Genomic DNA, 16,770 nt, shown 5'->3' on the forward strand with positions numbered 1-16,770 from the left:
CTCAGGCCTCCTTGCTCCCTGAACAACATTGAAATTGGACCAATGACTGATCCTTCCAGAAGCCTCTAAGTGTCAAATAAAAGGAAGAGCCACAGTCTCTCACATTAAACCACATGCTAGAAATGACTAAACTTAGTGAGGAAGACACGTTGAAGTCCAAGATAGGCCAAAAGCTAAGACTCTTACAACCTAACAGTTAAGCAAGTTGTGAATGAAAAGGAAAAGCTCTTGAAAGAAAATAAAAGTACTACTCCAGCGAACACATGAATGATGACATACAGAAAGGTTTCATGGTCTGCCTAGAAGATCAAACTGACCACAACACTCCCTTTAAAGTTGAAGTCTAATCTGGAGCATGTTCCTGACTCTTCAACTCTATGAAGCCTGAAAGGGGCAAGGAAGCTGCAGAAGTAAAGTAGGAGGCTAGAAGAGGTCGTTTCGTGAGGATTAAGGGAAGACACGATCTCGGTAGCATAATAGTATCTTCTTGCTAAACTGAGGTTTAAAATTTGTGATTTTATGAAATAATTATGCTCATAATATTTTATGTATTAACATTTATATATAGACATATACAGAATATGTATACAAAAGTCCATATATATGTTATATGTTGAATATTTTTATATCCTAAATGGTTTTGTGTATTTTATATATATTACATATTTATGCAATAGGTATATTGTGTATGTTATGCACATGGAAGAACACACATTTTATAGAAATTATGTGAAATAATTAAGACAGATTACAGATTATAATTATATTTATGTTACATAATTTTATATTAGTCATCTAAACTATATATAAAAATATAAGTACTTATAAGCAGCAATTCCTTCATGAAAACTCAAATTCTCATCTGCATATCACAAGAATATTTTATAAGTACTTATTTAAAAAATTTTTATTATTGTTGTACTGGGGGTACAGTGTGACATGTACCAAAGTTCTTATAACATATCTTACTTGAGTTCACCCTCTCTATTATTCTCCTTTATCCCCCACCCTCCATTCCTGGAACAGTTTCCATAAATACTTCTTAAATGATGAAAACCTAAAGCATAAAATGTCCCTTGATCTTGTTTATATTATCAGTTCCTAGTCTGTATGAATTTATAATTATGATGTTTGAATATCTGTTGATATAGTATTAGCATAGTATTATCTCATTTTATTCCAATTTAATTCGATTAATATAATGGAGCAGAAAAGAGTCTGATGTAAAATTTTATCTCAGCATTGTCACTTTAAGAATCTGACTTTCTACAAGGAGCAAAACCCTCCAATAACTAAAGCCATGAAGTGGATCTTGTCTACTCCCAGCCACTTTTCAGTGGTGGTATTATGTTTTCAAAGGACATTTAGTAATGTTCTTCATTTATTGCCAGGAAGCTAAAATCTAAAGCCTCTGAGATTTTTGTGGTGATCACTGATGATTTATTTTCATCTGTATAAAAATTAATGACACGTAGATATTCATTTTCATGTGCTAAAATGTTACCTGGATGCTTGTGTTTGCTTAAATATTATTGCAAATAATCATATTCGGGCAAACTTCATCATGTTTGAATTATCTGGGGTTCATTATATTTCTTCTTCTGATAAAGATGTTGACCTCCCATTTTATGGTGCGTATATAGTCAAATCTGCTTATCCATTTTATAAGAATTTATTTTAAATTGCAATTAACCTCTAAAAACCCTACCCAGAAACACTGAAGACATATTTTTGCAACTATTTTATGTATTCATGTTCAATTTTCATGTACTTACTTCATTTCAAATTTATTTCATTATAATACTATTAAGATGGGCACTATATTTTTTCAATATTATTACTCACTTATTGGATAAACTGCTTCTATTGCTGCTGATGTTTTACATAATATAACAAAAACCAAATTATGTGTCTGCAGTATAGTAGATTGTGTGCTAGCCATGCCTCCAACCACTCACTCTTATTGCTAAGACCATTATTTCAGACCAAATATACCACCAAAAGGGATGACAGCAGGAAAAAAATAATTTAAACTGAAGCAACAAGTTTTAAAAAATTAAGAAGTCAAAGTAGCAAAATGAGAGAAAAATAAGTTGACACAACATAAAAGAACAAGTTCAATAGGAGGAATAACCTAAATTTTTTGTAAGTGCACCCAGCATCTAATTTGGGTAGTACCATGTTGGCAAATTTGGCGTTGACATCACACAAGTTTCTCCAACCACTTTCTCAAAGCCCCTTTGACTTCTTTACTTCTCACACTGTATATAAGGGGGTTCAACATGGGTGTGAAGATGGTGTAAAATGCAGAGACCACCTTATCACTATTCACTGCACGGTAGGATTTGGGTCGCATGTAGACGAATATGAGGGTGCCATAGAACAGCCCCACAACTGCCAGGTGAGAAGAGCAGGTGGAAAAGGCTTTCTTTTGAGCTGCAGTGGACTGCATTCGGAGCACAGCAGCCAGGATGAAACTGTATGAGGCCAAAATGAGAGACAGGGGGATCAAGAGCATCAGGATGCAGCAAACATACATGAAAACTTCAAAAACTGTTGTGTCAGCACAGGCGAGGCGCACTAGTGAAGGTGCCTCACAAAAAAAGTGATTGACTTCCCGAGACTGACAGTAAGGGAATCCCAAAATGGCGCCAGCCTGCATCAGTCCATCAGCCCCTCCCAGAAGCCAGGAACCTGCTGTCATGTGAAAGCACAGCTTCTGATTCATGAGAATGTGGTAGTGTAGTGGGTGACATATGGCCACATAGCGATCATAGGACATGGTTGCTAGGAGAAAGCACTCACCCCCTCCCAGAGTGAGCAACAGGAAGATCTGTGAGCCACAACCAACAGAGGAGATAGTCTTAGTGTTTATGAGGTAGTTAACTGCCATTTTAGGAACGATGGTGGAGACCAGCATCACATCCATGAGGGACAACTGGCTAAGCAGGAAGTACATGGGTGTGTGGAGTTTGGGGTCCACATAGATGAGAAGGATCATCAAGGCATTGCCCATCAGGGAGGCAATGAAGATAATGAACACCATAGAAAACAGGATTACATGAGTCTGTGTGTGGTCAAAGAGCCCTAGAAGAATAAAATTCATCCCTGTGGTGTCACTTGAATTTTCCATGACTCTAGTCAAACCTGGAAGACATAAGAATGGTATAGAAGTGATGTCTGCTTACAAAGGGGGGTTGTAATTTCTTTTCAAATACTTAGGTAACCCCAGCACCAATGGTTCATGCCTGTAATCTTAGCTACTCAGGAGGAAGAGATCAGGAGGATTGTGGTTTGAAGCCACAAGATCATAGCTCAAAAAAACTCAGTACAAAAAAGGTCTGGTGAAATGGCTGAAGCAACAAGAGTTCCTGCCTAGCAAGTGTGAGGCCCTGAGTTCAAACCCCAGTGCTACCAAAAAAATAAAGTAAAATACTTAGGTAAATTGCATAGAAAAGTCTCATCATGGTGGATAATGTTTTCATTTTCCACTACCCAACCAAATGTTTGCCCTAGCATTCTATTTCCATATCTGTTGTTACTATACTATGCTTTTAATTACAACTAAAGTAAATAAAATGTACATGTAGGAACCCAAATAAAATGTCTGCTACCTCAGAAAATCTTTGCCCATGTGGTACACAAAACTTAATAATCAAGTATTATGCAACTTCAGTTTTCAACAGTTTGGGTATTTCTCAGTTGAAAAAACTATAAATTCATGTATAGTAGTGGATCTTATAATTACAACTTTTGTACTTTTCTCATTGTTAATGTAATTTCCTATTTATTTAAGGTCATTATGAATTAGAATTTGAAATTAAAACAAGAAAAATAAAATATATGACTATTAAAGCCATTTTTCCATCAAGGAAAACACACATGACTGAATTCCCCTATTCCTCAACTATACCCTATGCCTGGGTCTAGTTATCAAAGACGCTGCTCCACAACACCCACTACCATGGGCCTCAGATTATCACTACTTCTCTTCTTGATTAGAGGTACCACCTGTCAGTATAGATCCCTCAAAACAACTTACATTTATATCTAGTACATACTAAAAATAATGGTAAATTTAATTGAAGAGTTAACTTAATAATTTCATAAAGGAATATAATCTAGAGGAACATAAATTCCTTGTAATCCTACATTCACAAAACCTAATCAGTTGATTTAGACTTGACCAAATAAATTTCTTCACACAAGGTTAGTGTGAATATCTAGCATCACTTACAAACAAAACATACAGCATCTCACTTAATCCCAGAGATAGTTTCTCTACTCACTAAGAGGTATCAGTGAGTACATTTTGTTTCTCTTTCCTATAAATATCACATTAGTAAGATGCTGACTTGTAGGCAAAAGACTTTCTTCTTTAGTTACATGAAATTTATCTTTTCATTACAAATTCAAATTGTTGAAAGAGCAACAGATTAGTAATTACCAAAAGAATTATGGTGGACTTCAGTCATTTTTCAGTTTTTCTTTCACTTAATTGTAAAGCAAGTCTAAATTTGTGAGTAGACATCATATCTTACTAAATACCAGCAGTTTTCAGTGGCTAGTGTATAACACCCATGTTCTTGGTATACTGTTTATAAAAATAGTTATTATTATGATAAAATATTGAACATATTACTCTATTATACTCTGTTAATTAAATATATAAGTATATATGCATATAAATGTATGTATTTAGTTGTATATATTCAGTGATTCTTAATTATTGACAAATATTAATGTTCTTTTTTTATATACTGCTAATGTGATCTTAACAGTCTGCCCTATACATGTGACAAGAGTTTCTCTAGTACAAAAGCCCAAATAAACTTGTCTTTTTCTTTTTTTTCTGTTATTTTTTTTTATTGGAGTGCAGTTTGAACTCAGGACTTTGCACTTGCCAAGAAGATGCTCTTCTCCTTCAGCCACACCTCCAGTCCATTTTGCACTAGTCATTTTAGAGATGTCGTCTCATAAACTATTTGCCCAGGCTGGCTTTGAATAGAGATCATCCTGACCTCAGTTTCCTGAGAAGCAAGGATTACAGGCATGAGCCACTGGTGCCCAGCTTATTGTTTTTTCTTTAGACTTAATGAGTTCTTTACTTTTTCACTACCATCAGCTGTCAGTTCTGTATTCCAATACCTTCATTGTGTCACACTGTTAGGTATTTTCATGTGCAATAATAATTACCAATCATACAACAGCAAAGTGATTTTTGTTTTAAATCACATGAGTCTTACTGATACTAAGGCAAAAAAATTTCTATTACTTGACCTCTGGATTTCATTGTAAACTGTGCATGAGGTCTTGTTCCCATATTTTCTATTTTAAAAAGTTTCTTACCTATCTTGTGATTTTTACAAAATGATCTATATTGTTATTTACATACATTGTGAATACTTTTTCCAACCTATTTTATACATTTTTAAATTTTTACATCATTACAAAATGAATGCTATATATACTTGGGAAAACTATATGCTACTATTTATATAATGTTAAAGGACTTAATTTCATTAATAGATTTTCTCATCTAAATGATATGCACAGTATTGAGATAATGCTAATAATTATCAATACATAAATTATAACTATGATCACCATAAATTTAGTATTATTTTGATTATCAATCCACACTATTCTTAAGAAATATCTTCCCTTAAAAATCATGATTAGAGTTCATCATTTCACTGAATGATGAGGAAAAGCAGGTCTGAGTATTGATAAATATACTCAATCTCAGAGAATGAAAACAGATGGAGAAAGACAGGTTTGAGTATTTAGGGACAAGTTCAACCACAGACAATGAAGGGGAGAAAAGGATAGAAAAATCTATCTGTGATCATTTATGGATGTGTTCAGTCACAACAGGGAAATGAAGATGTGATAGAAAGGTCTGGATGGTTATGGATTTGCTTAAAGACAGTGAAGTGGAGGTGAGGATAGACAGGTCTGGATGTTTATGGACATAGTAAGAGACAGTGAAATGAAGGTAAAAGTAGACACCGCTGGGTGTTTATGGGCATGCTCAGTCACAGGCAGGTTAATGAAGTTGAGAATAGACAGGTGTGGGTTTTTATGGACATTCTCAGGCCCAGGTGGTGAAATGAAGTTGTGACAGACAGATTTGAGTGTTTACGAACTTGCTGTCATACACAGTGAATTGAAGATGTAATAAAGAGGTTTGGTGTTTATGGATGTGCTCTGTCACAGGCAGTGAAACAAAGATGAGGATAGTAACAGACAGTGAAATGAAAGTAAGGATAGACACCTCTGGATGTTTATGGACAAGCTAAGTCACAGAAAATTAAATGAGGGTGAGCATACACAGTCTTGGTGTTCATGTACATGGTCAATAATAGACAGTGAAATGGAGATGAGGATAGACAAGTGTGGGTGTTTTTAGGCAGGCTCAGTCATACACAATGAAATGGAGATGAGAACAGACAGGTCTGCTCAGTCACAGCAGGTGAAATGAAAATGAGGATAGACAGGTCTAGATGTTTACAGACATACTGAGAGACAATGACACAACGAAGTGAAAGTAAGGAAAGACACATCTAGGTGTTTATGAATGTGCTCAGTCACAGATAATTAAGTGAGGATTAGCATACAGAATGTTGGTGCTTATGTACCTGGACAATAATAGACTGTGAAGTGAATATGAGCATAGACAAATTGGATGCTTCTGGGCATGCTCAGTCACAGGCAGTGAATTTACGATGAAGATAGACAGGTCTGGGTTTTTATGGTGGTGCTCAGTGCCAGGCAGTGAAGGGAAGGTGAAGATTGACACATCTGGGTATTTATGGACATGCTTGCTCACTTCACTTTCTGTGAAGGTGAGGATACGCAGTCTTGGTGTATATGTACATATTCAGTCCCAGATGGAGAAATGGAGGTATGATAGACAGTTCTTCATATTTATGGATGTACTCTGTAACAGGCATGAAATGCAGGTGAAGTTAGACAAGTCCTTGTGTTAATGGACATGATCAATTACAGATCTTGAAGTGAACATGTGCACAGACAGGTTGAGGGTTTATGGACATGCTCAGGTGCACACAATGAAAGATGGTATAGTACACAGGTCTGTGCTTAGACAAAGACAGAAAAGTGAAGGTGAGGATAGACAGGTTTGAGTGATTGTGTATGCTTAGTCACAGGCAGTGAAATGATGGTGAGAATAGACTAGTTCAGGTAATTATGGAAGTGCTCAGTCACAGAATATTAAATGAGGTAAGTATCCACAGTTTTGGTGCTTTTGTACATGGTTTATTTAACATAGTGAAATGAAGATGAGGTCTCTGCTTAGACGCAGAGAGTGAACTGAAGATGTGATAGACAGATCTAGGTTTTTATGCTTGTGCTCAGTCGCAGACAATTATGTGAGAGTGAGCATACATGGCCTGGCATTTATGTACATGTTCACTCATAGACAGTGAAGTGAAGATTAAACAGTCAGGTGTGGGTGTCTATGGACAGATGTAGTCACACACAGTGAACTGAAGATGTGATAGACAGGTCTGGGCATTTATAGATGTGCTCTGTTACAGGCATTGAAATGAGGATAGACAGATTTGGGAGAAAATGGATGTGCTCAGTCACAAGCAGTGCAATGAAGATGATGATAGACAGGTCAAGGTGTTTAGAAACATTGTAAGAGACAATGAAATGAAGGCACAGAAAGACATGTCTATGTGTTTGTGGACATGTGCAGTCACAGACAAGTTAGGGTGAGTTTCCACTGTCTTGTTAACGTACATGGTCAATCACAGACAGTGAAGTGAAGATGACAAGCAGGTCTGGGTGTTTATGGGCAACTCAGTCACACACAGTGAAGGGAAAGTGAGGATAGACAGCTCTGGGTGTTTAAGGATATGGTCAGTCACAGGCCTGTGTTTGATGGTGAGGACTGACTGGTCTGCATGTTTATAAACCTGCTCAGTTACAGACAGTGAAATGAAAACCTCCTCCAGTTAAGCCAGGCAGAGCCAGAGTGCAATGGAGATGGTGATACAAAGCACAGCTTAGTTTAAAAACATAAAGATGTGAAGGATAAAAATACTGAAGTCCTGTACACAATTATTGGCACATATTCTTGTGATTTTTACCAGCTCACTACCACTCTTAGTGACTTACCATTGCTGTTTCTAAACTTTGGAAATTCGTGCACATGCTAGGGTGTCTTGCAGCAATGCAGGCTCAAGAGCCTCCGCTGGAGTTCACTTTCTATTCCATACTTGAATCAAAACAAGTAATGTCTGTGCTACAGCCTACTTCCCATTTAATTTTCAGATTATAAAACATCTTAAATGTATTTTTAAAGTCTCTCTGTACAGGAGAAGAATGAAACCATTTTACATAAATGGCATTGAAAAACAACCCCTGTGTTGGAACACTTCGTTCACTGAACAGATCCTTCCTTTCCAAATGAAGTGTCATGTGAAATACCTGTATATTTGACATTAACCAGCAGGAGCTCTAAAATCCAGAAATAAATGCATCTCATTGGACAATACACATTTGTAAAGATTGGAGAATGGATGTCTTCGTTGTCTGCCTGTCTCTGGCTCAGTAGAATTATTTATTTAACTGCATTAGTATAGAAACACAGATTTTAGGTACATAGGCCTGGAAATGTGTATCTCCTAGTAGTAGTTGAATAAAATTAGTAAATTCAAAGGACTTTAAAACTCACTTGTTATGTGGAAAAAGGGAGAAATAGTATTTATGATAATAATATCCGCCTCTTTAATGACTACTTAATGATTACAAGAAAAGACACACATTAAATGTGTATCAGCAGTATGACATGCCGGTATAGTTCTACAAAGATTCCCCATACTTTTTATTTTAAAATATTACTATTGGACTGATGTTACAGTTTGTAACATGTTTGGAACTTTCAGTTCAATCCCAGTAACATAAAAATTATAATTATCCAGAAATACATGATTCATACTCAATATTTTTTGGTACTGGGAATTGAACCAGGGCTTTGTACATGCTAGATGAGCACTCTACCACTTAAGATATACCTCATCATTTTATTTGTATTTTGAACTCACAATACTCTTGTTTTGTCTGTCAAGCAGCTGGGATTACAAGTGTGAACTACCATGCCCTGCCTCTTACAAAAAATATTTTTACTAAAAAATTTTTGAAGAAAAAAAAGATATTTTTATTTCAAAACTACCTTGCACTATAATTTTACTTATATTTTAATAAAACACACAATATTTTTCAATATCTCTTTGGACTATTCAACTCACCAATATCTTATGAATTTCTTTTTAATATAGAGCAATCCTACAAAATCACAGTTAATTTAGTCATCTAAGGTATTAGGTTCTTTATTATTATTGTCATTAAAAGCTTTTCTTATATATTTAATATTAACATACTTTAAAAGCTATCAAAATGTTAATATATCATGAACATATTCATATGTCCAATAAATTTGCAAGTTCTTTCAAAATTGGAAACAATAAGATCTTTACTTATAATTTGTTGTCATGACAAAAATGATGTTGTACCCAAGTGAATATAACTAGATGTGATTCATCTGCCCCCTTAGTGCAGTAGGCAGTGCATCAGGCTCATAATTATATGTGATTCCATAGAATCAAAATTCAAGACAGATTTGGAGGCCAGAAGAATTGCCAGTTTTCTACCCTGTACACATCAGAAACCAGAATAAATTCATTCTTCCCTTCTCTTTCCTTTTCTTCCTATCCCTTCTCTTCCCTTCCCTTTTCTACCCTTCCCTCTTTCCTTTCCTTTGTATAGGGTCTTACTGTGCATCCCAGGTTGGCCTCAAACTCTTAATCCTCTTGCCTCAGCCTCCCGTAAGTGTTGGGATTACATGATTACACCACCATGCTTGACTTCATTTGTTTTGTTATAGAAAATATTGATTACAGAGCCCTTCAGATCCACTGTAGCATTTGCATCTCTAGTTCAATGTGGTTTCCACAGACTTAGCAAAATGATAATCTTTCCAACTATGCACATGTTACCTATCTTGCAAACCAATATTTGCTCTGGACTGAGAATGGTAGTTTTGTTCACTTTGATCTTAGAATGCCACATCTGAAATCTCACCTGACTCCACCTGTCCATGCTACAGAGGTACAAGTGAGTTGTAACAAGGATGATAATAATCATGGCAAATATTGCCCTGAGCACTGCTGACTGTATCTTTGTTATACATCTTCTCATCCAACTTCACAAGTAAATGAAGCAGACTTTGTTTGTATTTTAGAATTTCAGATATTAAAAATTATGTTTCAATTAATTTTTCTGTGAAAATCAAGCAGAGAAGTCATTTCTTGAGAGTAAAGTTCCTTCCCATGTTCTTTATTTTTATTTAAGCACTGTGATATGCCCCATGGTCTTGTACTTGTTAGGCAAGTGCTCTGCCACTTGCACTCTGGCCCTAAGAATATTTTTTAATATATTTTATTTTATTTTATAATTTTTGCATTTACTCACATGTGTACACATTATTTGGGCTATCTCTCCCCACACACACACCTCCAGGCAAAACTGTTCTGCCCTCTTATTCTCCAATTTTGTAGAAGAAAAAACATAAATGATAGTAAGAAAAACACGGCATTTTTGCAAGCAGCTCAGGACTTTTGTTTTTATTTTGTTTTTGAGATAGGTTCATATTAACTTGTGCCTGAACTGGTCTTGAACTGGAGATCCTTCTGCAAGTGGCTGGGAATACAGAAATGCACTGCCATGCCTGGATCACTTATTTATTTTTGTTTCTCAGGGTTTGCTGCAACTATTATCATGATAGTGTCAAGAGAGACATACTGATTAAAGAAAGCTAACTAAAATAAAATATGAACTTTCCCCACTCCAGAAGAACTAATACAGAAACTTTAAAGTGACAGAGGTCAACATGAGAAGGGGATCAGGAACCAGTGTAAAGATCAGTTAGAGATTAATCCACTTGGGTTGCAACACATTTGTACATGGGAGCAATGCTAGGAATCTCTCTGTATAGCTATCCTTAACTCAACTAGAAAAAATGCTTTGTCTTCCTTATTATGCTTATGTCTTTTCTTCAACAAAATTAGAGATAAGGGCAGAACAGGTTCTGCCTGGAAGCAAGGGGGAGGGAGGGAGGAAGAGGTTGGGGAGCAGGGGGTAGAAATGACCCAAACAATGTATGCACATGTGAATAAATGAATTTTAAAAAATCAACACCAGAGCTTAAAAAATATGAACTCTCAAATTCCTAGGCTAAATGAAATGATAAGCTTTCATGCAACATGTAAGTTAATCAAGTAAGGCTCAATGTTTGACTCAATCATCATTCTGAGTGGATCAGGTCCAGGCCCCGTTTTGCTATTATAAGTATCCTATTCGAAAAAAAAGAAGGAATAATTTTACTTTTTGTTTTGTTTTGTTTCATTTTACTTTATGGTTTTATTTTGTTCAAACAGGATTTTGCTATGTAACCCAGGCTGGTCTGGAACTCACAATCCTGCTTCAGCCTCCTGAATGCTGGGATTACAAGTGTGTGTTTCATCACACTCTCCTCAATATTTTAAAAAACTCACAAGTAAATGAAATCTATATAAATGAATATAGTAGTGTCATTTTAACCAAAGGAATCAACAAGTATTTGTAGATTAAAGGTCATAAAAGCCAGGGATTCTGCCATTTAATCAGAATGTGTTGAGATCAAATACTTGGACTTGTGCCTTAGATAGAACTGTCTACTTTGTATTTCACCAACTAGAAGTTCTGCAAAGTCAGACACATTCTTACATCCAAAGGGTCTCCAGTTAGTGTTTTCAAGTGGGAACACTAACTATATTACAGAAACAATGTAGTTTACATAGAATGCTTAGTCAATTACTATTATTGAGTACATTCTCCATAAATAGTAGAAACTATTGCTTTCATGTACTGAAAAACTCACTGATCCCAGAGAAAGGTCCTGGAAAATTCAAATGATGAATTTCAATCCATCCATCCATTTTGGAGTTGGGATATGACTAACTCCTAGTCCTGCAAACCTCATCTACATTGTTTGCATGTCAACTCGTAAGATGAGTTTATTCCATATAAGCACAGAAAATGTATAGTTTTGGTAGACTTTAAAGACAGATTAAAACAAATACGATGTGCGCTCAAATTCAGGTTTAAGTTTCTCTTTATACTATGCATTATCTGTTGGAATAGACTGAAAATTAATTAAAAAATAATTATAATCTGTTCATAAATATGGGATAAAAATATAGAGTTGGTCTTGTACCTGGGAACCGTTGATACAAGTTCTGGATTTCATTGTAAGAAATAACACTTAAGAAAGGGCAAAACAACTTATATATACAAAAGTTTTTCTTCAGGTTCCTCTAAAGTGCATAAAGAGAAAAACTATTAGGGAACTATGAAATTGCTCACATGACACACAATATGACAACCAGAATGGTCTTTGATACCATATTTGTTGGTAGAGGCAAAGCCATGTTTTGCAAATTTTACAAAATGTATATGGGAATATAAGAGAATACTTGCAAGGTTACTGGGTGAGATTCAGGTACTTTAATTTCTACATTTTCAAAATGCTATGAATTATAATATAGTCGTTAAAATTACGGAAAGAAAACAGACTTCAACAGTGCTTTAGGAAGCACCATCTTACTTTGTTAAGCACTCAGTGCAGGTCTTAGCACTAACTTGCCTCAGGAGCAGCTCTTTTTCAGGTCACACGTAATGCTCCATGGCTTTGCCCCATTTATTGCTGTATGGAACTCACCAGTGCTTCGGCCTTTTGTTAAAATGAAGTGCACCTGTTCATAGTCCTATTACATCTAACCTTGCTCTGGAAATCTCAGTGAGAACACATTTAGTAGAATAGTGATGGCCAAATAGTTTCTCCATATATTAGCTCCTTTCAGTTAATTTCCAAATCTCAGGATATTTGATCCCTAAAGGAAATGACCTATTTGGCATATAACCAATATAAAATTGAGGCCAGCCAGCTTTTTGCTATTTTTTTTTTTTGCAGTACTGGGATTTGAATTCAGGATGTCATGCTTGCTAGGCAGGCATGCTACCACTTAAGACACTCCACCAGCCCATGAGGCCAGCTTTTTAATACTATTAAATGTAATAATGTAAGTAAATGAATTATCACATTCTTGGAAATGTATTCAATTATGTGCTTTAGTAATAACCCATGTATTGAGAAATATCTGGTAATTACATGCAGGAGAGAGAGTTTTAGAAATATCTTGCCCTGAAAGCTATTCTTCCAAATGAGGGTGGCTCAGTTAAACTCTTCCAGTCTTAAAGCTTATAGCTATATGATTTGTACCTAGGTACCCAAACTCCTTGAGATTCAGTTTAGTCACCTATTAAACATGAATAAATTTTCGCTGTTTATTTTCAGAGTTTGCTTTACTGTGAATAAGAATCACCGGGTTTATCATACAACTATCTGCTCCCCAGTTTGCTTCCTGTCTTTTATTCTCCTTGCAATTTGATACATGGTAATAACTGAGGGCAAGAATACAGACAAATCTGGAAGATTATTTTGCTGTACTACTTAACCAAGTTGTAAATGATTGAAATATATCTCTACATGCGGACTGGCTGGGAAGTAAGAAAGCTGATTGAATTACATTCTGTAATTATGTTACTATTCTCCAAAAAAACATATAAAGGACTCTGAACATTTTTTAATTTTTAAATCTTGTTTATGCATCATATTAATAATATGAGGAGATTTCATTGTGATATGAATTTTATATTTAAGTAGATAGGTACCTGTAGACATTGTCAGTGAATTGAGATAAGGGTTAAAAAATAATAAAGAAGTTCTGGCTGATATTTAAGTGCATAGTAGGGTAACTAGCATCAACAAAGACTGTTTCAAAGAAATCTATAACAGAGAATTCCAAATGTTTTTATAACAAAGAAATGATAAATGGTTAAGGCTATGGGTAGGCTAATTACCCTAAAATGAACGTTATGTAGTGTATTCATGTGTTATGTTGTGCCCATAAATAAGAACAATTATTTTCTGTCAGTCAAAAATAAAAGTTTAAAAATCCATTGATGACATTTTTAATAAATTAGGCAAAATGATAAATTTTAATATTTAACCATTATTTTTAAATGATAAGTATAAGAACATTCAAATTATTATTGATGATTTCCATTGCACTTCAGAATTTATTGGCAGCATTTTTATTAAGCAGACTCATGAACCTGGCATTATTCTAGTCTCCTGTCTTAGATGAAGGAAGTGCATCTTAGCAAAGTTGAGTAGTACTATGGTTTGATCAAAAATTTTTAATACGATGTAATCTTACTTGTCATTTTTAATTTTTGTTACTTGTGTTTTGAGGACCATATACAAAAAATTATTTGCTCAAGCTGATGTCCTGAAGCATTTCCCCTGTTGTTGATAATATTTTTATAGTTCATGGTCTTTCAATGAAGTCTTTAATCTATTTTGTGTTATTTATTGGTAAGGTGAGAGATCGCAGTATAGTTTCTTTCCTTCGCATGTGAATATCCACTTTCCCAAGCACTGTTTTTTGAAGAGACTATCCATTCCCCTTCATGTATTGTTGGCACCTTTGTAAAAATCAATTGGCTTCCATATGAGTGTTTATGTCTAGGCTTCCTATTGTGTTCCTCTGGTCTCCATGTGTTGGTCAGTATTGTCCATTTTTAATTATTATAACCTTATGTTATATATATTTTAAGTCAGGGAGTATAATACCTCTATATACCTTTTTTTTTGCTCAGGATTGCTTTGGCCATTCAAGATTTTTGTGGTTCCATACAAATTTTAGGATTTTTTTCTACTTGGGTAAATAATGACATTGAAATTTTGAATTGGATCTGTAAATAATTTGGGATATTATGAACATTTTAAAGAAAAGGAATTAGCATGTTGAAAAGTCTTCGGCAATCCCATGCTGGAAAGCTCTGTTCCCAACAGCCAATCTACAGAATGAACCTAAATGTGTGAAGTGATAAAGAAAATCACACACACACACACACACATACACAATGGAATACCATTAAACTATAAAAAAGTTGAAGTCCTGAAACTTGAGACAATTAGGTCATTATGTTAAGTGAAACAAGCCAGGCACAAAATGACAAATATCACCTAATTTCATTTAATGTGAAACCTAAAATGATTCATCTTATAAAAGCTGAGATTATAATATTAGTTACCAGGACATTGGGAGAGAAAAGAAGGCTATAGTGTATTTAACGTAACAATTGGGTGAATATAATTAATGGCAATGCATTGTATATCTCAAAATAGAAGAGGTTTTGAATATACTCATCACAAAGAAATATTAAAAGTTTAAGACGAATAATATGTTAATTACCCTGATTTGACCATTATACAATGTACACGAGTTGAGCTATTGCATTTTACCCAATAAATAAGTACTGTTATTATGTATCAATAAAAATAATGGACTGCACTTGTCATAGAACTTTAGACAACCAACAACAACCATACTCAGGCTATCCCCATAGGGGAATCATGAGTTATCCCATACACTGATGGGAAGCAGGAATGAGCACATCAGAAGACTCACAGACAGAACTCTGAGGACCACAGATTGTTGGAAAACACCTACTGTTCTGACAAAACTGAGCTGCTAAACACTGTCCTCCTCAGCAAGGAAGAAGTACAGATTTTTATTTTTTTACTTTCTTCTCTATTCTTATTTTTTGTGATTTTCTCTTTCCCTGACTGCCTTGTCTTTCATTATAATTATTAGACTCTCACACATTATTGTTTACCTTCATTCTGTATTTTTCTCCTCATTTTCTCTATCTTCCCTAATCTTTCTTCTTTCTCTGACAAACTTGTTTTTGGCAGTAATGGGGTTCTAACTCAGGATACTTGAGAAACACCCCTAGCTCTTCTTTTTACTACTTAATTTTTTAATACTGATGCCTTTAATAATTTTTAAACTTCTGGTTTACCCTATGACAGCCCAATGTCCTTTCCTCTATAACTATATTGGGAATGTAGTTGACATTTCCAATTGTGTTTACCACCTTTAAATATCTGGTTTTGTTTTGAACTGATGATTAAATTACTATTCTATTCTTTCTGTCCTGTAAGTAGTAGTGAGAGATTCAAACTACATTGAGGTATATCCCCAGTCCAGTGGTGAGAAACTGCACCACAACCTTGCCACTACAGAGTCCTGCCTGAACATTGAGAATACATCATATGAAAAACTAAAGATGATTAAAATTTCAAACGAACAACTCAAACTCAGATGCACAAGTCCAAATGCAAAAACACAAGAAACACATGAACAAACAACTCAACATAACTCCTCCAATATTCAACAATTCCACAGTAACAAACTCTAATTATAGTGAAATGGATGAAATACCAAAGAATTCATAATAATGATTATAGCAATGATTAATAAAATTACAGAGGAGCTAAATAAATATCTTAATGAATTCTGAGAAGATTCAAATGAACAGCTGAGTGAAATAAGGAAGATAACTCAGGATATGAAAGAGTAATTCTACAAAGATATGGAAGTCTTAAAAAATCAAATTGAAATTCTGAAAATGAAAAGCTCAATAAGTCAAATAAAAACATCAGTTGAGGATTGGAAGTGTGGTCAAATAATGTATACACATGTAAGTAAACGTAAAAATGATAAAATAAAATTTTAAAAATAATTGAATAAATTTATTCTACCAAAAAAATTAAATTAAAAAGAAGGC

The 16,770-nt window shown here is 34.7% G+C and overlaps 1 protein-coding gene across 1 annotated transcript; it reads right to left on the reverse strand.

The window, feature by feature from the left end:
• Positions 1–2,161: 2,161 nt before the first annotated feature.
• LOC141417438 (olfactory receptor 2T33-like) lies at positions 2,162–4,190 on the reverse strand. Its single transcript, XM_074056078.1, has one exon. The coding sequence runs from the start codon at positions 3,131–3,133 to the stop codon at positions 2,204–2,206; it is 930 nt and encodes a 309-aa protein (XP_073912179.1). The 5' UTR covers positions 3,134–4,190; the 3' UTR covers positions 2,162–2,203.
• Between the last annotated feature and the right edge of the window lie 12,580 nt (positions 4,191–16,770).

This window comes from Castor canadensis, chromosome 15 (assembly GCF_047511655.1).
Source record: "Castor canadensis chromosome 15, mCasCan1.hap1v2, whole genome shotgun sequence".
Classification (NCBI taxonomy): Eukaryota; Metazoa; Chordata; class Mammalia; order Rodentia; family Castoridae; genus Castor; species Castor canadensis.